The sequence below is a fragment of the Pseudoliparis swirei genome, chromosome 21 (genome assembly GCF_029220125.1).
Source record: "Pseudoliparis swirei isolate HS2019 ecotype Mariana Trench chromosome 21, NWPU_hadal_v1, whole genome shotgun sequence".
Classification (NCBI taxonomy): domain Eukaryota; kingdom Metazoa; phylum Chordata; class Actinopteri; order Perciformes; family Liparidae; genus Pseudoliparis; species Pseudoliparis swirei.
Genome location: NC_079408.1, coordinates 8367947 through 8389206, shown reverse-complemented (window position 1 = coordinate 8389206; position 21260 = coordinate 8367947). Strand labels below are relative to the sequence as shown.

The following is a 21260-nucleotide window of genomic DNA, read 5'->3' as shown; positions in this document are numbered from 1 at the left end:
GGATCCTCTAAAAGTAGAATTACCAAGGGAGACAACCGCCCGTCTCGTTTTTGTTTCCATCAGCCATGGACGAGGTCGTGATTTCCCATCATGACCTGGATCAATGTGCAAATTCCACATTCAGACTGATTTAGGAAAGAAGTGCATTCCTGAGAGACAATAAGCAGGGGGTCGCTCTGGTGGATGATCCGGTCCTCGTGTTTTACAGCGAGGATCAGTGTGTGTGGTCGGCGCCGATGACTTTCTTCTTAAAGCTCCGGTTTATCTCTGAGGCCTCGGTGAGAAGCCCGTCTTCAAAGGGTGATGTGCTTCAGACATATCTCCCAGCCGACTCATTCAAGTCCCAGACAGGGAAAAACATTCAGATCAAGATTCTTGCACCAAGCGCAGAGCAAAACACACGCTTTAAATGAGAGAGGACGGGTTGCTGGCTCAATGTTTTGTGCATCACAAGCTTGCGTAGCACTCCTGTTGCGGCGTCAGGAAAGCAATCAGTTACCCACTGTTTCCCCCCCACTTTTTTGTTTGCATGACTGCAGGGCTTTTATGGCAGCATGCTCCATGCGCTCCCATTCCATCTGGACAATGCCACACGGGAGGCCAAAGGTTGGGATTGCTGCCCTCTGTCAACCCCCCCCCCCCCCAAAAAAACCTCCTGTTTTGTTCTTGTGCAGGCGACAGGGCCGCCATCGCAGATGTAAGTCTCAAAACACTCCACTTATTCTGAAAGGACTACGATAACGGCATCCTAATGAGCACGGCGAGTCGTGACTCTTCGGATCCCTCCGGGCGGTGCTCTGCTCCGCTGGCTTCACCCACAGCCAAAGCGGCAGAAGGAATAATCAATGATTTACAGGTTGCTCCTTTTTTCACCACTTATCATTTCAGTGGATGAAAACTAGCAGATGGGGGGGGGGGGGGGGGGGGACAAGAATCACATACAAGGAAAGTACCTACAAGGCCAGAAATATTTACTTCTATGTTCTAGTTCAACCAAAACGAAGGGAACCACGCGAGAACACATTTTACTTACGGTCTCTTTATAATATCTCTGTTTGCAGGGACACGTAAAACCCGACCTGTGAGATCTGTTATTCGGTGTCACGTGATGTCACCCATGGGAAAGGCAAACTGTGAAGCGTGCTCGCAGTTCATCCGCCCAGTATGTCCGTTGCCGTGCTCGGCAGGATTGCGCAACCCTCTTAAAACGAAACATGACTGACATATAGATGTTCCGTTTCGGCTTGTGGCTTGTGGTGGGGGGGGGGGGGGGGAGCACAATGCCGATACTTGAATGACAGAACGGTGAGATGATAATGCGTTGCAATCGTCATGCAGCGACACAGCAGCGTTCAAAGAGTGAGCAGAGCGCCGTCTACGTTTACTGGAAACTCCAGCTGAAAAGCAAGACACAGAAAGGCTTCGGACAAAGACTAAGGTGTGTGTGTGGAGAACTGAAAAGCCTCAGGCTGCTGTTGCGTCATTGTTCTCATTAAAGCGTGCTTAACAGACACAAAGCGCCCGTGATGAAATGCGGGCAACGCTTTTTTTTCCGCCCGACTCCCCTGCGAATAAGGAAGAGCAGTTGGAGCTCCAGGCTCGCCGCATCGGATGAAGTGAAACGTGACGCAGTTCAGTTTTAGAACACGAGAGAAGGAAGCAGTGCATCGATGGAGAGGAGCCAAGAGAGGCGTGGTGGAGGAGGAGGAGGAGAGCTCCGTGACGCAACGGGGCCGAGTGACACGGCGGAGTCAACGCGGCTACTTCCTTTGTCCCGACTAAACGCTTCGTCATGCCATCGAAGTTCGACTTGAAAACATGACACTGGGGGAAACAAATATGAGAAACATTTTGCATGACGCAACACATTCTAATACTTCACCGTAAGCCTGACAAAAGGTGGGAGGAGGAGTGACTGAAATACTGCCGACATTTTCATACGATCCACTTCCCACTTGGCGAGGACCCAGGAACGTGCAGCGCCGAAGTCGGTGCATTATGGGCAAGAGATAGGTTCAATATTTATTCACTTTGAATAATCACGCCAACAGCGCTCTGTGCAGCAGTGGGGGCGGGACTTTGGGGCTCTGCATGTACTGCATGTACTGCATGTACTGCATGTACTGCATGTACTGCATGTACTGCATGTACTGCATATCCGCCTTCACAGGCTTATTCTCGTGTTCCTCGGGGCCCATTGGGTAAGTGCCCTGGCATTTTCTTTAAGCCCGCCTCCCAAACCGCTCGTTCTTGCCTCGCTCGCATGGACAGCAGTTTGTTATGCTGAGGAAAATTACTTTGCATTCAGCTTTCAGTGGCCTTTTAGGACATATTGATTTACGTAAGATCTATTTTTCTTTAAAACTACAAAATCCTCTGAGTTATAGATATATAGCCGCATTTCCACCAAGAACTTCCTGGTAATTTTAGTCTCCGTAGTAGTTTTAAAAAGGAACTAAAAAGGTTCCTTGTGCCCATTTTTGTCTGAGTTTCCATGAAAGTCGTAAGACCTGCGTACAAAATGCATCATGAAATTGGACGAGGGCTGCTGGTGGTTTTAACATTGCAATGACATTTACTGCTGAATCATATGGTTAATGACTGATACACATTGAATGTAGTAAAACATTATTAGTCCAGCAAATCCTCTGTCGAGTCTTTGATCGTTACTTATTTGTGTCACACAAAGAGAATGGAGAATACACTGCCTCTCTTTTATCACTCGCTTGTGCAACATGTCTCTCCTTTTTCTCAAGTCACAGACCAGGAACTTGAAATTCCACGGTTTTGGTCACTCCGAAAAATTCCTCTCGAAGCCCGATGCTTTTTCTGGGGCTTGTGGAAAATGCTGCAGGCAGCGATACCTGGAGCCGAGCGAGCGGAGACGCATTCTGAAGGGGCCCCGCGCGAGTAATGCTAAATCCAGTCTTACGCAACTAACAGACTATACTGAAACTTTGATCAATCTATAAACTTCCGCTGTCCAAATGAATGATCGTAAACCGCTTCTTGGTTTGTTTTACTCCTATGAAGAGCTGACCCAGCTTCAGCAACTGACAAGGGAAGCCCTCTCGCTGTATATCGAGCCTCTCGCAGGCACGCGAGCGTTCCAGACTACAAACCCCGACGCGAACCGAAACTGTCGACTCACCCGATGTCGATGAGAGGAGACTTCCCCCGACCCCTCTTGTAGCACAGGAACAGCTCGGGGCTCTTCAGGCTGCCGTGGTTGAGGTTGGCCGGCTGGCCGCTGTAGGTGCCGTCGATGCACGTGAAGCCCTCGGGCACCGTTTCTCCCGCCGACTTGTTGATGACGGCCAAGTCGGTGATGGGCGCTTTGGGCCCACTGGACTTGGTCTCCGACAGGTCCTGCTCCAGGGGCGTGGATTTGTCCGTCAGCCCGGCCACTACAAAGTAGTCGGTCACCCGGTGACCCTTGTCCTCGATCATGGCTGGGTGTACCTGGAAGGGAGAAAATGGAGATGTGAAATTAATTTAGAGTGACATTTATACACAGGGTTCTTACACATTTTGACCAATGGATTTCCATGACTTTTCACCAAATTTCCATGACCAAACTGAAATCTCGGTATAAACATGAAAACTGTAGAAAAGTTTGCGTATTGAGAGCTATTGCTGGCTTATATTTTGAGCGTCTTTCTTTAAAAATATATATTAATTATTTCAAACTCAACGTAAATGAACATGTGATTTAAACAAATTTCCATGCCTTTTCCAAGCCTGGAAATGACCATTTAAAAATTCCATGACTTTTCCAGGTTTTCCATGACCGTACGAACCCTGTATACACAGTTGGTGAAACCTCTTGTAAGTCACAGTCTGTAGGCCCATCACGAATGCTGTATCCAGGCTAAGGAGAACACGCGTGTCCATCAGGGACAGCTCTTCCATGTCACAGCGGGATGGATTACGCTCGCGAGCAGACACAGAATGTTAAGTAATCCTGTGGCAAAGGCGATGAAAGGATCCTTTACGACCGGCGCGCCACAACGGAGGAAACAAACCGGAGAAACACAAGGAGCAGCGAAGGCACTGGATTTGTTGACGTGCACAAACACTCTTGTCATTGTTTATCACCGCACCGCCGCGGTGATGTTGAGAGAGTTGAAGCTCCGGTTGCTACAGAGAGCCGCGGGAGAGCAGCCGGGCCGGACGGAATGCGAAGAAATGCCACCGTGGGCGTTAATCAAGCAGACACCAAAGTCTATAAAACGCATGAAATGTGGGCCTTTTGTATGAAGAGAGAATTATCAATACATGCAAGTCACTTTCCAAATGTAGTTGGCGTTTCTTCTTTTCCATTTAGTCAGGACACCAAACAGAGTGTCCTGACTAACGTTAACGACATGTAGGTGCCCAGCCTCCATTTAGCATTCACAAGAAATTAAAGGACGCTTTTATCATCGTACTAAAAGCCCTTCACTCACGAAGCCTGGTTTAAAAAAACAACCGATAGCAACTGGTCGGAGGAAAAGAAAACCTAAAGCGGACACGTCCACGTCTTCTTCAAAGGGCTGTTAGGGGCCAACACAGGAAGTTACATTTTTCCAGTGGTGAGTCAGCTGTGGCGGGAGGAGGAGGAGGAGGAGGAGGGGGGAGGGAGACACTTCTTTCTACGGCAACAGCGAGCACAGACAGCCCTGGATTTCATGACGCAGATTAATATTGACGATTGTAGTTTCTCCTTCAGTTCACCAGCCGTGACGGTGGCAGCACAGGCGCCTTTTGAAAGAGCGACGACGTGGCTTTGCAAGAAAAGGCAGGGGGGATCTAAACGGACGCCCGCGGGGCCGTTCCTCGCCGCGGAGTTGGAGATGGGAGTGCACGCTGGCGCCTGCCGGCTGCAGCGCCGCGCAGGACATCCTCTGGCCTGCGCTGGGAGAGGAGCGCAGGCCTCCTGGGAAATTGTTCAGCCACTCGCACGAACAGCTGACACATGACACACACTTTCCACACAAAACAAAAAATGTCTAGACTTCGAGCCCGCTTTTTAGATTTCCATCGACTACACAGCACACGGTCTTGGACAACAATGGCAGTATGTGTGTGGAATTTTTTGGGGGATTCTTAACCTGGATTTAGACCCTTACCTGGTGGAATGATGAATTTGCTTTTTTTTTGTTCAAAACTTGGTATTTGGTCTATGTGAAAATGCTAAAATTGATTTGTTTCAAGTACACCTTTGAAGAATTGTTGCTGGATATCTGGCCGATTTTTTATTTTCCTTTTGAAAACAAGGTCGGGGTGATCAAAGAGCAGAGAGGGCAGCTTTTTGAACAAAAGCAGCCCAAACACGCCAGTTTCATGTCACATCCAAGCAGAGACTGGATGACTTCAATCCTGCACAAACACAAACATGGCAATACAAGTGCATCATTGAATTAGCAGGCTCAGTCCCACAATTCGTTCAGCATTCAATTTTGCTACGTCAGTATTCTCCTGCCAAGGAAGCACAATTACTCATTCTGAGGAATGCCACGGAAACTTATTTGTTCTTGTAAGTAAGATTCGTAAAAAGCCAAAATGATTCCAGATGTGGTCTTTTCTTCCCTCCCACTAAACAATAAATAAAGTTCGTGCCACTTCGTTAAAAAGCAAGCTGGATCAAGCTCTTAGTTTAAGGACCATTAAATAGCAATCTGGAGACAAAGATCTGTATTAAGACTTAATATTCTGAAGGGATTTTACTGCACTGTATCCATGGTTACATCTCACCAGTCAAAACCAGATTCAAAAGCAAAATGCCGTTTTCAGACTACTTGCTTTGTGACAAAACCAACCCTGTTAAATGTGCTCTCACCAAAGCCAGTAAATGAACTCTGATGGTGTTCATGTGTGTGTGGGTGTGTGTGGTGGGGAATGAAATCAATACATTATTAATTGCATTCATGCTACAAGGTCTTTCTTATATTTTAACGGTGGTTGTTAACGGCAGACGTCCCACACTAGCTACATTAGTGCAAATAGAGAAGCCCACAAACCGCACCAAAAGCTGAAGGATGTGAGAGTACATGGCATCTAAACAGGAGGGAGCTCCATCGTCCAGTTCAGGTCAGGCAGCGCACCTGATTGTGACACCTGTCGAGCACCGATAATATTTTCGAGAATACTGTAGAACTCAGTTTCCGATTCGAATGGTAAAGTCGCACACGTGAGCTGACCCGGCATACGAGCTGAGGACCATCTGTTTTGGCAGGGGGGGAGGGGAGGAAGCGGTCACCCAAAGGTGATATGGCAGAGTGGTGAGCAAATAGTTGGTCGTTTACACAGCCAGCAGACGTCTTTCACCTTTAGCTTGTACTTGGGAGTCACGCGTCTTCCCACCTCACGAGCAAAAGACCCAATATTCACTCTCAGTAGTTCTGGGGAGCTGCAGAGCAATGCATTGGATCGTGAACCCGTACATCATGATGCGTATCGCATCGCCTGATACGCAGCACAGCACTCGTATTAGCAGGTCTCAGGTCAGCCGGATGTGCCGTCTCTCACTTTCATTGATTTATTAACTATCAACTCTGTTCTTCTGAGTAACTTGCACATGTTGACCTCCGTCACAAACATTAGCCTCCGCAATTAATCTGCTCTGAGATGGTAATGATGGTATAAAAAAACCATTAAGACGGCGAGTCATACAGCTTCCCAACCGCGTGGGCACGGATCACCACAAAGTGTCACAGCGGGGAGCAAAGTCATGTCAGCCGGAGGAGGAAAAAAAATGGGGGAAACAAACACAATCCAGGGCGACCAGCAGTTCTCTTCGGTCCCGATTAGGCTTTGCATGCTGCCCTGTGAATCACCACCGCCCGGTGAATCAAAATGCCCTGAGGACAATAAATACAACATCGTCACAAATTACCAGCAGCAATACGACAAAAAAAAATTAATGATTGTGTTTGTCCTGCAGGGCCAGTGTGTTCAGTGTGCACACGACGCTGGACCCGGTCTAGGGGCTGGAACACCTTTGTGACGGTTCCCCTGTGCCACCACAACACACACACACACACATCCATACAAATACATCTCTTTGTGACCCACGGTCGTGAGGCTGCCATGGCAACCCAACCCCAACAATGCCCGGGCTGCGAGACGCCGAGCGGCAACTAGTGTCACTCTAGCCGAGGATATTGATCTCCGAGTCTTTCAAGGGGACATTTAGTGTAGCCGACGCGTTCCGCCGACGGCCTCAAAGGACGACGAAATAAAATCCGCCTCGATGTCTGGCGAGCAAATAAAACACGATAGTGGCCGTAAACGTCGATGGCGTCGACAGCGGATTAGACTAAAAGCTTCCAAGCGATCGTAAACACAAGTGAACATAACATTAAGGAGTTTTTTTTTCTCCTGCCCTTCTTGTTCTTCACTTGTGAAAACATCCAGCGACCCCAGGGCCCGTACGCGGTGAGGCGTCCGGGGTCGAACGGTGAAAAAGGGGCCAAACGGGCGGGCGGACTGGCGCAGTGCATTTCCACAGTCTCGAGACTCGTGTTGAAACTCGAGCCTCTGGAAAGGTTGCGCTCCGCCCCGCCCTCCCCATGTGAAAACCTGTTCCTCGGTTACGACGATCGAGTGTCACTCTCTTTGTCAGGGTTGCACTTTCAGGGGGCGGGGAGGAGGAGTGTGGGGGGGGGGGGGTGTCTCTACGACTCGCAACAAACACACTATGACGCAGAAGAAGGGGACCGCGTACTCACAAAACTGGGTTCCGACTGCCTTGTAGCTCGGAATACTTCAATAAACATTCACATCTACTCCGGCACACTTCGCTTCAAATGTTTACTGTAAACAAAGCGCATGTTTATCAGTCACTAGAAATGGCTCGAGTAAGGTTTGGCATATAATGAGCATGATTATGTCATGGTCCTACTGTATTTGTATCAGTGTAACCACATAACTTAAGATGCATTTCATGATATTAAAAAAGGTGCACACACACACACAGGAAAATAGCGACAAAACCAATTTGATTTTCAAGTCTCTTCTAAATCTCTTTTAATATTTTTTTTTATTCTAGAGTATTTACTATATTAAAGTTGACTATAACTGACATGGCAGCATCTCTGAGGAGCTAACTTTATTAATAATACAGAGGAATACATTACCATTTCATATTAACAAGGCCACGCGAGAAAGTAACACAAGTACCACGAGCATTGGGACGATAGGTGTCTTATGTCTTTAAAAGGTTGTTGTTATGAATAGAACGGTTTTCAATCCGCTGCGGATCATTCCTCGAGGCCCCTGAATTCCCCGCACTGGAAACTCTCGTTCTGGTCTCAACTTGCTCGCGACGTGCCAGAAGGCTGCCGACGCCGCCCGACAACCCCAGAGGGCAGGAGGGAACTCATCCGACCGCCATCAATGAAACCGGGGCGGTCCCGCTCTACACGCGTGGGCCGAACCCGTCGTGTGTTTACTTTGAGCACTTTGGCGTTAACGGCAGTCCCCTGGCCAGCCAGTTTGTTTCAGAGGTTCCAAATGTGAAGACGCGCAGCGGGGAGACGGCGGGACGGGGACCGGGGCCGACGTGGAAACAGAGATTTCTCTATTTAAGGGCGCCCAGTGGAACCCCTTCCTCCATGGTCTGCGCCACACATGAGCTCATCCCTTTCACACAAAAGAGCCCGGAGGCTTGTTCCCCAGGGGTGAAAGGGCCTGCCTGTGGGTGTGCGCGCGCAGGCACACATCTGAGTGTGTGTGTGTGTGTGTGTGATGCTGGACAACAAACAGTGCTGTGTCTCTCTTAGCAGGAGCCATGCCATGCAGATCCACTCACAGCTCGACTGAAACAGCAGCTGAGCATCACACAGACACAGACACACACACACACACACACAGCCAGTCACTGTTTACAGAATGCAGTAATTACACTAGGGAGTGGGCCAACCCTTGGTTATAAATAGTAGGAGAGGCCGATCCTTCGCACCAACCCCCCTATTGTGACATGTTGCCCTCTCAGGTCCGGTGTCAGCCCCCCCCCCCCCCCCCCCAAGTGCCACTCTGTACCTCCGGGCTTTTGGAGGATCCGTGGAGCAAAGTGGACCTCCCTGCCACCTGTCATCGCGGCGAGCTGTTGGCGGCGAAAGGCCAGGCCCGCGTGCCAACGAGGCGGCGAAACATCCTCCGTTGGCTGTGCGAGGGCGGAGCGCGGAGCGGGAGGGCAGCTGGGCTCAAACTGAAGCCAGTCGCGTTGCCGCTTGATTGGACTCGTAGGGCACAAGGCCGGCGACGGTCCACGTAGTGGGCCTGCAGAACTGGTCCGTAAATACGTCACCGTGCTGCGAGGAGACGGGCAGGACGAGCCCACAACATGCTCAAGTGCACATTCTAAAAAAGGCATGGAGGATTTATTTAACCGTTCAATATTTGCTGTTCAGAGTGTGTGAGGTGGAGCATTCACAGCCCATCTGTTCTTTTGGCTTCAGATAAGCCCGTGTCATACTCGTATGCAACAACCTCTCTCGCAGAGGAGAAAAGGCCATCGGTGAACTCTGTTGAATCGAGGCAAGGCGTAAAAAAACCAAAGCTTCATTTAGGGACTCGCAATAGCCGACAACGCGCTCCTCAGAAACGGCATCGGACAAATCACACAGATAACAGATCAAGTTTGCTCTCTCTTCCATTTCACGTTCTTCCGTTGGGAATGGGCTGCTCTGCTTGAACTGAACAGGTTACTAACATACTTGCCTGGACAAAACCTTTACCAAACATGTCCACATAATAAATACAAAACGGAATAATATACTACAGCGGCAACAAATTACTTTTAATCCATTTTTAATCCACAATTATGTGTTGCAGCTGAAGCATATTATTCCCTTTGTGTGTGTATATATATATATATATGGCAAGTTTTTGTAAATGTGCAGCTGAAATAGAACAGACTTTTCTCACATTTTAGAACGTGCAACAAGCACTTTTGGTGGTTTTACTTGATACGCAATTCACAATAAACCGTCCTTCGTTATCTAAATGATCAACGTCCACTCATCGCAGAAGGCCCACGCAGTTCCCTTTTTGGTCATGTATCTCTGGATTCTGTGTAATGTTATGTCAAGATAACATCAAATCAAGCCCTTAGCAACCAGAAGTGACTAAAAACCCGAAACTGAAAATGTCCACAGTCCCTCGTTGATCACTGCGAGTCTGTCGTTACAAAGACCCGAACACCCGATTCAAGAGGCAGGTGTGCTTTCAAGAGAAAAAGTGACACATTTTAGGTGTTTTTTCGAACTGCGCCGGCCCGGGAAACACCCGTTCCGTGCACAGCCGACCGCAGCAGGAGGGCGAGATAAGGAACTAAAATGAATACAAGCTTTTTTTTTATCTAGTCAATGTATTTAAAGTGTGATCCAAATTCCGCCGACTGAACACAAACCAGGGCACGTTAGACGACGAGGCGGCTCAGGCTGCAGGCTCAGCGGAAACGTCACGAGACTGCCTCCCCCCCGGAGCGTGACGGCCCGGCGGTCAGAGAGCATTCTTTCCACTCCAGAAGGGAGAGGGGGGCAAACGCGGCGCCCGAGCTAAAAGCTAAATCAGCTGGGCCGACAACAGCTTCTTGAAAGAAGACGACGGAGACACCAACTGTCACGTCACGCCAAAGGACAAGGGTCAGAGGAAGGAAGGAAACGGGTTACCAGAGACGACGATCTGGAGTTAATGTGTCTTAGACACTTAAGACGGTGCAAGCGGGGGCAGTTTAACCGGAAGGCGGCGAGGGGTTTCGGGTAGCGGCTCCATAAGCCCAGAACCGTCAACAGTATCGGTGCAACATCTGCAGTTATTTCTGGCTAATGACGGAGAAACACCCCATGAAAAGTATTTTTCATAGCAACGGAGAGAAGGAAGATCGGCCCCGGGGACGCTGCAGTGTTGCCGACGATGACCTCGAGCCTCTTTCGTGGAGGAAGACATCCTATGCACCAGGAATATTAAATATATGCAGTTAATAACAACCAACTACAGAAGACTACATTTCCTGTGTCACAATTCTCAGTTGGAATAGTTGTAGAAGTTGGAGGTGTTGGAACGTCAAGCTCTGAAAGGAGTTGACACGTCAGACAAAATGCAGGTGAGGGATTGAGGTGGAGGCATCAGCTGAAGTGGGAATTATCCCAGAAACTCAGTTCAAGTGCATTCAAACAGAAAGAACCATGTCGGCCAGAGCATCGGTCGAAGTGGGAGCACCGAAAGCAGTTGCGGCGTACGAGCGGTTCGAGTGGCGGGAATTGGACGAGCCGTGGGTCAAGGGGGTTTGAAGCGTCAGCCAAAGAATGAAAAGTGTCACTGATATATTCAAGTGCCGAGTAAAGTTGAAGCGAATGTGCGAAAATAAAACGTTTGTGAAACTCCCGAAAAGAAGTTGCAACGTCAGCCAAAGGACGCGTGTCGGTCGTAGTGAACGTCCTGCTCAAAGTCAGCGCCGGTTCAGGCGCATGAACACGAATCACGAGGTCAGTGGAAGCGTTGGCTCGCGCACATTTGACGACTAGGTCATAAAATTAGCCGAGATGTTAGTCGACCGACTTTGCAGAAAAGATCTGCACTAATGCATCACAGCAGTCGTAATTTGAATTTTGCCGCGGCAACCAGCGAGGCGAGGCCTTCAACAGCCCGCAGCTGCTTCCTTTGCCAGTCCACTTCCTTTCCCCTCGTCACCTGACGGAGCCTTTAGAGTTTAGACGCCCAGCGCTGGTGGCAAAGTGCAAGTTCAACATACACAAAGCCGCAGCGACGCCGTGACCTCCTTTGGACCCGCTGCAGTTAGTAGGCGACATGCACTCCACTACCCCTTTTCCCCCCAACCGCTGCCGGGCCAAGGTCAAGGTCAAGAAAGGCATTTCTCTTTCTGGCTGCCTTTCCCCACGTGTCAACCGCTCGGCGCGCCGATGCATTTGCTGCAAGAGCACAGTTCCCACGCCTCGATTATTCCATCATAAGCTCACATCCCTGCAGCCATCACGGGGGACAAAAACAATTCAGATGTATATATTTTGAGTACAAGAGGAAGTGCCATTCTTGGCCTCGCTTGGGACTTGTGCCGAGGCCTTTCGGAACAGGGGCATCACATGCGTGCCGTGAATCACCGAAACGGCGATGGGAAGCTGGAGCCCTGCTGCCCTTATGGGTTAGACTGCTGCTGCTGGCTGGCAAACAGTCAAATGCTGAGGCGTAGATATGTGAGCGCCTCAGAGATGCAGTGAATGGCATTCGTGTTCACCCAACACACACATCCGCAGCACCACCGGAGGCACCTGGCACATGTGTCCTGGGTTTAGGGTCACACGATGCAGATATGGCACATTCAGAGAGATGAAAGGAAGCCCCGTGCCGCCGTGACTAAACCAGGTGCCTCGTCTCGGTTACAGGTCGGATCGGTCTGTGACTGCAAAAAAGAAGAAGAAAAACTAGCAAGTGCGCGCGGTTGAGCGCAGACACCTGCGAGGTGGTTAAAACGAGGCTCCGGGGGAGCAGAGGCGGATTATCTGGCGTCAAGTAGGGCCCCGGGGAGGAGAGAGGAAGAGGAGGAGGTGGGGTATTATATTCCCAACTGTTGCATCTCTAATCCTAATGGAGTCATTTTTAGAGCAAGAAATACACATTAACGCGGATACAACAGCATACATGTCCTCCTGTGTTCAGCCTGTGCGGCGATACGTGGCCGTGCCTTTTTCCGCGGGTGGAGAGCACGCGATGAGGTGAAGAGGGGGACAGACAACAACCGGGGGGGGGGAGGGTACGTACACAGTTTAAGTCGTCTTAAATAGTTAAACTTCTACGTCTTATTCTCACGACGAAAGAATAACTCTGCTAAATCTCCGCTATCTGTAGATAAGAGCACACAAAACAGGAGCACTTACCAGCTGTTTACACTGCAGCGAGAGGCAATGTTGTCATGTAGGCAACTTGCTGTCTGTAGCCGCTTGATAGATTCCGTCTTTTTTTATTTCTGCAAACAGGTCGGAACGGAACGGCGGGCGGAAAACGGCACAAAAGAAAAAGCACGTCGAAATACTCCTTTGAAACTTTGCTGGCCACTTCTTCGCCACACTTTCATCTGAAGTTGTCGGCGGAGGCGGGCGCCATGTTTGAGACTGCGCTGATAGTTGCGTTAGTGGGCTTTCTTCCTAAACGTCTCTTTCAGGCTGGAACCGCCCAGGGGAGAGGCTTCGGCACGGTCCCCGCTGCAACTGACGGAGGCTGGCCTCCGGGAGCGCCATCAAGCTCGCCGACATGAAGCCAGCTGTTTCCGGTGGGTCTTTTCAAAGTAAACCCCGCAGGTGGCGGTTTTCAGAATAAAGTCAATCACTACTTTTTATACCGACATGTAATTGTCAGTAAACAAACTGTTAAACATAAACTAATTAATAGTATTGGTATTAGAGGCAGTTTTTTCCCCACAATTACAATATATTACATTATTTAGTATGTCATAGTTTACATGTATATTTACCCATTGTATTATATTTCAAGCTTGCGTCATATTTCTTATTTTAGCTATTAAACATACATAACTGTTTGTACTGATATTACATACACCATATGTTAATAGCGTATTAAAACACGAGTACGGCTCATAAAAAGCAGCAATTCTACTTCTGGCACGCACAGCTATTTGCACAATTCAATATGTATCCCAACACTTTCCACACTAGTCTCACTCTCCAGTCAGAGGCAAACATCCTGGTGTGAAGAGATTGATGGTGTTCACGTCCAATTTAATGCTCGAATCGACCCTATATAGTTAGTATCAAATATATACTTTATTTCTACCAGTTCATTTTCATCAGGTATGGAATATGCAACACATCTACACAACTGACTCAAAAATTATTCTTCCAACAAGGCACATTTAATTGAGCCGTCGCAGAGGCGGACTAGCTTTTTAGCAACACTTTCCTCCGACCCAACATTTAATGTACAATCAGATCCTGGAAACTACAACGTTACAGCAGTTCTATCAACAATTAACAATGTTAACCCTAAATTATATACATACATTTAAAAAAGAAAACAAATGAATTGAGCCTTAGTTTACAATTTTATTAAAGCAAAAGGTTATTTTACATCTATGAACAAATATTACATTAAAATCAGTAGACGATAGTGAGGATGAAAAGTGGTTTTAATATGAATGGAGTCAACACTTCATGTCATCCATCGGGGAGAATGTGATTAGTTTTGGGAGGCTGTCCTCCTGCTTCTTCGGGGGTGAAGGCGTCCCCAATGTGTCTAGGTCCAGTGAGAAGACCTCGTCTGCGGCTTCCACCGACTTTGAAGGCTCCATTTGCCAGTCTCTATCTCCTGTCCAATCACGTGGATTCTGGTTAAGACACTTAGGCGGCGGCGTCCTGGTCTCCATAAAGGAGCCATTACCGCATTCCTGCTGGACCTGAGCCAGATGATGACGTGTGGTCAGGGGCGTCTCAGTCTTCACGGAGGGGATCAGGAGCTCATCATCGACCTCACTCCTCGTGTCCTCCGCTTCATCGTCGAGGCTCAGCAGACTGTCACAGCTCGGCATTTCGGGGAGTGTTTCGTGGTCGAGGCTGTACAGGAACGCACTGCTGCCGGTGCCACTCCGGCAGTCGAAGCCCTCGGTGTCGAAGGTGTCCCACAACAGAGTGGATTTGAGGGACACTTGCTGCTCATCGAGAGGAGTGAGGAACCCCTTTAGGCTCTCGTTAAACTTGGATAGTCGCATGGTTTTCTCAGCTTCGTCTTCCTCAATCGCCTTGCGCCAGGAGGTCTTGACATCCAAGACTTAAGAAAAAAGTGGGAAATATTTTACATTTTACAAACTGAAAAATGTTCACACCATGCACGTTTTACAGGCCTCAGTCAAAAAGCTTAAATGTGAACATTATATTTTCCTCACAATGAAATGAAGCTCAGCGACAGTGAAAACAATACAGAGAATCTCTCGCCAATAACAGCTCACTATGTGGCCTTGGCTCGGTGTTAATCTCTGAGCCAAGTTGGCGCATTGCCCTGCACCGTCTACAACCCGACTGATGAATGGATGAGTAACTTCAAAGTCCTGGCGTACAATGTATACAAGAAACTAGTCATTCAATCCAGGTGTGATTTATCCGAATTACATTCTTCTGCATTATTTCTTGTTATGTGTAATAAATTAGTTTAACCTCAGGTGTGTATAATAAAATGACCAAGTCTACTGTAAATGCTTCTAGAACTCAACATTTCATATTCAGGCTGTGAGATTGGTACTTGCACTAACTCGTCCCCTCTGCTCTAAAAGCTTGATTCAAGCTCAATTATTAATTTGTTTAACTCCTTACACAAATCATGCAGAATTTTAAAAAGTGTCTGCTCCGTATCTGTCCGTGACGATTTCACTTAATTCGCCCCGGTCATCAGAGAGCAAGGATGCTGTAGGGAGGACTAGTGGCGGGCAGAGCATCGCTTAGGACTGCCCAGGTATCTGCCTCCCATAAGAAGCAAAGAACAACTTAAAATACTACTTCAGTCACGCCATTCTAAATAAGCTGATCCCCTTCATTCTTTTCCCTTCATGCGTCGGCACAGAATTAAGGCTGAGGGAAAATGCCAACGTGTGCTACTTACTCAAACTCTCAGGTGTACGTGACAGCTGCTTCCGAGTAGAGAAGGGATCTCCGTGAAGGGTGCCCAGAAGGCCATCCAAGTCCAGGCCTTTGACTTGGCCTTCTGTGGGATTGGTTGTAGTTACAGCATCTGCAAACTAACACCCACATGCACTTTATTCAGGATTGTCCCTATACAATCCTAGCCTCGAGTGATGGCCACTACCCACCTCATTTCAGACGTGGATATGGTAATACAGCTTTAAAATAAACTGAAATATTTCAAGGATGATTAAATGATCTGTCATTGCTCCTCAATTACACAACCAGACAAAGACAGTATTTACAACTCTTAACTCCTGTATTGCAGCCTTTAAAATGTAATTAGTTAGAAGGCACTATACCTGATCAGCGAGGTTATTACATTCCATGTCTAATATGTTGGTGCTCCTATCTCGAGTGTTGGTCCTCATTGGAGACACCTTCTGGTGAATACAGGGTGTCATCTTCACACTGGCCTAAAACAAAGAACAGCTTTGTTAAATATGATTCAACACATTTTTGTTAAACTCAAAACAGAGACTATCTAAATACAATACTAGCCTGAGGTGGTGGTACTGGTGGAGCCCTCGGAGGAGGGGAGGAAGGTGTGTCGAAAAGCCAGTCGAGGGAGCTGTTTGCTTGTGACGACGCATGAGTTGTGACAACAGGACTTTCACTCCTCACAGCCGTTTCAGGGCCACAGCTGTTTCAAAAGAAACAAAGTGAGATTTGTTAATAACAGTTTGCACACTGCGCAGTAAAGTCAAATGTACCCATTATATTTACCTAACAATGCAGTGTAGCTCAGCAACAGTGAAACCAATACAGAGATAATCTCTCGCCAATAACAGCTCACTATGTGACCTTGGCTCGGTGTTAATCTCAGCCAAATTGGCACATTGCACCGTCTACAATCCGACTGATGAATGGATGAGTAACTTCAAAGTCTGGCTCTTTAATAGCATACAAGTCATTAAATCCAGGTGTGATTAATCCCAATTACATTCTTCTGCATTATTTCTTGTTATGTGTAATAGGTTAGTTATTTAACCTCAGGTGTGTATAATAAAACGACCAAGTCTACTGTAAATGCTTCTAGAACAACATTTCATATTCAAGCTGTGTGAGATTGATTTACAGTAACTTGCCCCCTCTGCCTTTAAAAGCTGGATTTAAGCTCAATTATTTATTTCTTTAACTCATTTACATAAATCATGCAGAATTTTATAAAGTGTCTGCTCCGTATCTGTCCGTGACGATTTCACTTAATTCGCCCCGGTCATCAGAGAGCAAGGATGCTGTAGGGAGGACTAGTGGCGGGCAGAGCATTGCTTAGGACTGCCCAGGTATCTGCCTCCCATCAGAAGCAAAGAACAACTTAAAATACTACATTGTGAAATGCTGACATAAGCTTATATTACCTTTTACGGCAAGTATAACTTGGGGGGCTGCTGTCCGGTAATTTACTCTCTGCAGGCTTCTCTGAAAATGTTTAAGAAACCGGATTAGAAACAAAAAAATTGGTTATGACAGACCGAAATGAATACATGCCTCATAAACAGATTTTGCTTACCAAGAAGCGTTGCCGGGTACTGAGAGAAGACACTACTTCTGTAGCTAGCGCCAGCCACCGGATCAAAAGACAGTGGCGCCATTGGTGAGAGGAAGCAGAGAGCCTAAAAACAGTCAATTAAATATTAAAGCCATAACATTATTGTGAAATGCCTTGCAAAACATTTTGGTACCGTCAGTGACTGGGTTCATGATTGCCTTAAAAAGTACAGACGGGTTCAAAAATATAAAAATACGACTACTCACAGGATCTTCATTCAGAAAAGAGACTAGGGGCGTGTCTTTCAGAGTGTCATGCCACTTCCTGTCCCACGCAACTTCCAACTCTCTGATGGCACTCCGGACCTCAGGAATTTCTTCCTTGGAAATCCTCAGTCTTGAAAAAATTTAATGTTAATGCACTGGTTCTCAACTCATCTTTCCTTCAGTTTAACAAGCAAATTCTATTAAGATAATCATTTCCCATGATTTCAAATTACAACCATCAAAGTTTCCATTTGAAAAATGGCTGATTTATAGATACAGACGTCAACTTCAGCCACCAAAGTTGCAGCACGTCAGAAGGTGGAAAATGCGGCCTATCCAGCGAGTGCGGGTCAATGTACCTGATGAGGTGAAGGTTCTGCAGCGCACGGGCCATCTGCTGACATTTCTCCTGCAGTTGTGGAGGACTGAGCTGAAGCTTTGGGGCATGAGAGACCCGACGACGCTCCTCCCTCAAGAGCTGCAGCGCATGGTTCATCAGCTCAAACACGCACAGGAGGTTCAGCTGGCCAGACTCGTACACATTCCCCGAACTCAACTGGAAAACATGCAAATGAAAGCCACAGCTACGGTGATGATTTGTGAATTCACATACTGCAAATAAATAAAACGGTTGGATTGAAAATGGTTTGGCACCTCCGTTGTGACATTCATGCAGTACTCACCTTCCTCCATCTTTTAAAATAGCTCGTATACACACACACACACACACACAATGCAACTATGACGACAACCATTTTCACCTAAACTGTAGTTAAATTGTGTTGCGCTCTCATTGTGAGAAGCAAGATTTGTTACTAGGGAATAATATTCTACATCGAAACAAATGCCTGAGGCCACAGTGAAATGACAAGTGTAACTGAAACCAAAGAATCAAGTAAAACAATCCTATGTGCTGTAGACATGAACAGAGTGAACTGACCCATATCTTCATTCCTACCTGATGTGGAAGCTGTTCAATTCTATCCAGAAGACAGCGAGGAATATTGAGGACTCGACCCGTCCCGTCCAGGACGTATTGATCTACATCTCCCTTTAATACACATTCCACTACAAGCTGCTCCTCTTTGGTAGCTGACAGCATTCCATCAACGTCGGACCACAAGGAGCGCACCTTAAGACAACCAAGTACTCGTGTAAGCTCTAGGGAAAATCAACACCTTTAGGTTTTGCAGGAAGTTTACGAACATTGCATACCCTTTTGATCTTCTCTGCTAAAGAAACTCCCTCCTGTGTCGAATCACTGCTGTGGCGCCTGAAAGTAGAAAGACAGATTGAACTACTGGACTCTGTCATAAGTACCGAGGGGAAAGAGAGTTAAAAAAAGAAATTATACATACTTGAGTAGCTCATCATACTTGGCACCCTCTGCTCTTAAATCCCTCATCGACTTCACCAGGAGCCTTAAGAAAATGACGGGGAAAAAACGGCTTAAAAACATGACCACTAGTTGCAGTAGAAACAAAATTCCATGTGCAAAATAAACTTTTCCATGGCAAATTCACATTTAAAACGGCAACTTTTAGAATAGTCAACACAGTGTTGCTGTCTGAGAACATTTCAAGACGGCTTTTTCCACATTTAACATGAGATAGCTGAAAAAGCATGGGAGTAATTGATAATATGGGTGAGCTGGCTCACTGGCTTGGCTTATTTGGGAACTTCATGCAACGGAGCGGTCGTTAACTAAATTAGTTTCAGCTTTCATTTTCCAGCTTTCATTTTCCAGCTACTGCGAGTCAAAACGTCTGCGCCAAGGACACTGATTGCAAACACCTCAGCAGCTGCGAATCGGCCTCGTTAACAGCCGGGTTTACCAATTAGTTCACAAGAAATAAATGGCCAATGAAAGATGCAACAAGCGCAATGACCAAAGAGTCCAACAGAAATACCTCTGAGAGAAATTGGGATAGCAGTGGGCGGAAAGTAAGATTCAGGAAAGTAAACCACGCAACAAGAATAGAATAATGAATAGTCTTCAATGAATTATTGCCATTTATTGGAGCTCCTATGTTTCAAGGTGAAAAAAGTATGATAATGACTAGATATAGTTGAGAATGTGGAAATTCATCCTCACAAAATCACTTTTCTTTTGAATACTATTCAATTTTGTTTTTATATTATTTATTGCCAGACTTGATCAAGTCAGATAAATTGGATGTCATAACCGTAGCAGACAACTGGTGTGTACATAAGATTTAGTGTAATTTATAAAGTACATGGCTTACATCTACATGAAATAATATGTGTCCAGCTGCCAATATGAACCACCAAGGACTCACTGTGCTCGTCTCTGGTAGTCGTGAAGAAAACGATCCTGAGCCACTGCAACTTTCAAAAACCTGGTGTGGATCAGGTTGAGCCTCTTCGCCGCCATGTCCAGGGAGGAAGCAGGCATCGCTGCAGTCTCAGGAACCCAGCTGTCATCTGACAATGACAACATTGAAGATTATGTGACACATACATTTAAAACAGTGAAATGACGGCTGGTCATTGCCATGAATTAAAGTTGCTTGTATTCAAATTATACATATGATTCTAACAAGATCTACCTGTGGTGAAGGTCTTCATTTCTTGCAGCATGACATACTTGGCTAAGTGAAGCATCAAGCTGGTAAACTTGGGGCCCCCGGGTGAGAGGAACAAGGAGGCCAACGCCTTGGATCCTGCATTTGCAGTTTCATCCTACACAGTTAAAAAAAAGAAGATGATCACGTCATATACACAACAAGTGACTCCTCAAATATATTTTAGCCATTTTAACAGTGATACAAAATAACTACATATCTAGTAAAACAAAAACGCTAATGTTTACTTTTACAGCGGTAGGAAAATGTTTAGTTATGTTCCTTTTATATTGGACACAAACAGAGGTATGCAAGGAGAGGATGAGAGTAAGGAACCGACATAGGATAAAGGAACTACACAACAAAGGAAACCAAGATTGACACAATTACCCATTTTCTCAGGACATAAATAGAGTATATAGTCTATAAACACTGGGCAGTTTATAAGATGAACATAACAGGATAACACTCAAATTCTTACCATTATTTCTCGCAGCCACATGCAGGTAACTTTACGGAATTCAGCATCTGCTTTGTGGCTCACAATAGGCCAGCAGTACCTAAGCCGAAACAAACATTTACATTTGTTGCGACAATTAATTATAGGCAATTTTAGATATGAATGGAAATAGAGCATTTCAAACTTTACCTGTATGCCTCTTTAAAACGTGTCGGGTTGAGTCTCTCCAACAGGAAATGGGCGACGATGTAGAAGGCATCTTTGTTCGGTTTGTCGAACATGTTCCTGAAACAATAAGTTGAGTTAGCGAACATTAGCGAGCGAACTAGCTGTTAATATCACACTGTATTCGTATGGGAGCGCCATCCACAACACAAGCAGACTTACGGCCCCAGGTTAATGTGTTTAGTATTGCTCGTTTTGCCGGCGACCGCAGCGTCTGGATGAAGTCCGAGCCCAAGGAGAGAAAACCAAAGATATCTTCCATTCCTTTTCTGCGCCAGCACCGGGTTCGCCATTACTCCGAGAGGGAAGAAGCAACGCGGGCTTTAGCTGCTCCCCGCAGAGTTCACCGTCGGCTAACTTGTGCTAGCTTTCGAACTGGTTTAGAGTTTGAAAACATAACTCGCATTTTTAAAAAAGCTGTTCACGAATTAACAAAAACACTGCCGATGGGTGGCGGAAGTCACGCGAGTAGATCCAGATTTCTCAAAGTTCGGTCCTGAATACGAAAAGCGGACCGCAAACCGCCAATTTTATTCTAAAACG

General features: G+C 46.7%; 2 protein-coding genes and 2 non-coding genes across 4 annotated transcripts in view; all 4 read right to left on the bottom strand.

Annotated features, from left to right (window-relative positions):
• The window catches only part of dennd4c (DENN/MADD domain containing 4C), a 28524-nt gene extending 15332 nt beyond the window's left edge, over positions 1–13192 (bottom strand). The window contains exons 1-2 of the mRNA XM_056442504.1: positions 12882–13192; positions 3152–3462 (exon numbers count right to left, since the gene is read on the bottom strand). Of these exons, the coding sequence (XP_056298479.1) occupies positions 3152–3450 (299 nt within the window). The 5' untranslated portion in view covers positions 3451–3462; positions 12882–13192. The remainder of the gene's footprint in view (positions 1–3151; positions 3463–12881) is intronic.
• Positions 13193–14043: 851 nt separating this feature from the next.
• Positions 14044–21233, bottom strand: haus6 (HAUS augmin-like complex, subunit 6). Its single transcript, XM_056442795.1, has 16 exons — positions 20880–21233; positions 20682–20777; positions 20514–20592; positions 20018–20150; positions 19748–19892; positions 18806–18868; positions 18663–18720; positions 18406–18579; positions 17807–18003; positions 17448–17577; positions 17203–17305; positions 17051–17111; positions 16191–16332; positions 15992–16105; positions 15610–15745; positions 14044–14784 (listed from the first exon to the last, which is right to left on the bottom strand). The coding sequence occupies exons 1-16, from the start codon at positions 21008–21010 to the stop codon at positions 14162–14164; spliced, it is 2385 nt and encodes a 794-aa protein (XP_056298770.1). The 5' UTR covers positions 21011–21233; the 3' UTR covers positions 14044–14161.
• On the bottom strand, positions 15346–15476 carry LOC130212368 (small Cajal body-specific RNA 8). Its single transcript, XR_008835325.1, has one exon. It is a non-coding gene; the product is annotated as a small Cajal body-specific RNA 8 (non-coding RNA).
• Positions 16859–16989, bottom strand: LOC130212367 (small Cajal body-specific RNA 8). Its single transcript, XR_008835324.1, has one exon. It is a non-coding gene; the product is annotated as a small Cajal body-specific RNA 8 (non-coding RNA).
• Positions 21234–21260: the final 27 nt, after the last annotated feature.

Coding starts and splice junctions, on each gene's coding strand:
- haus6 (XM_056442795.1), bottom strand. CDS start 21,010: ATGGCGAACCCGGTGCTGGCGCAGAAAAGGAATGGAAGATATCTTTGG. Junction 18,869..19,747: donor GACTACCAGAGACGAGCACA/GTGAGTCCTTGG, acceptor CATTTTCTTAAG/GCTCCTGGTGAAGTCGATGA. Junction 17,578..17,806: donor CAGAACCTTCACCTCATCAG/GTACATTGACCC, acceptor AATTTTTTCAAG/ACTGAGGATTTCCAAGGAAG.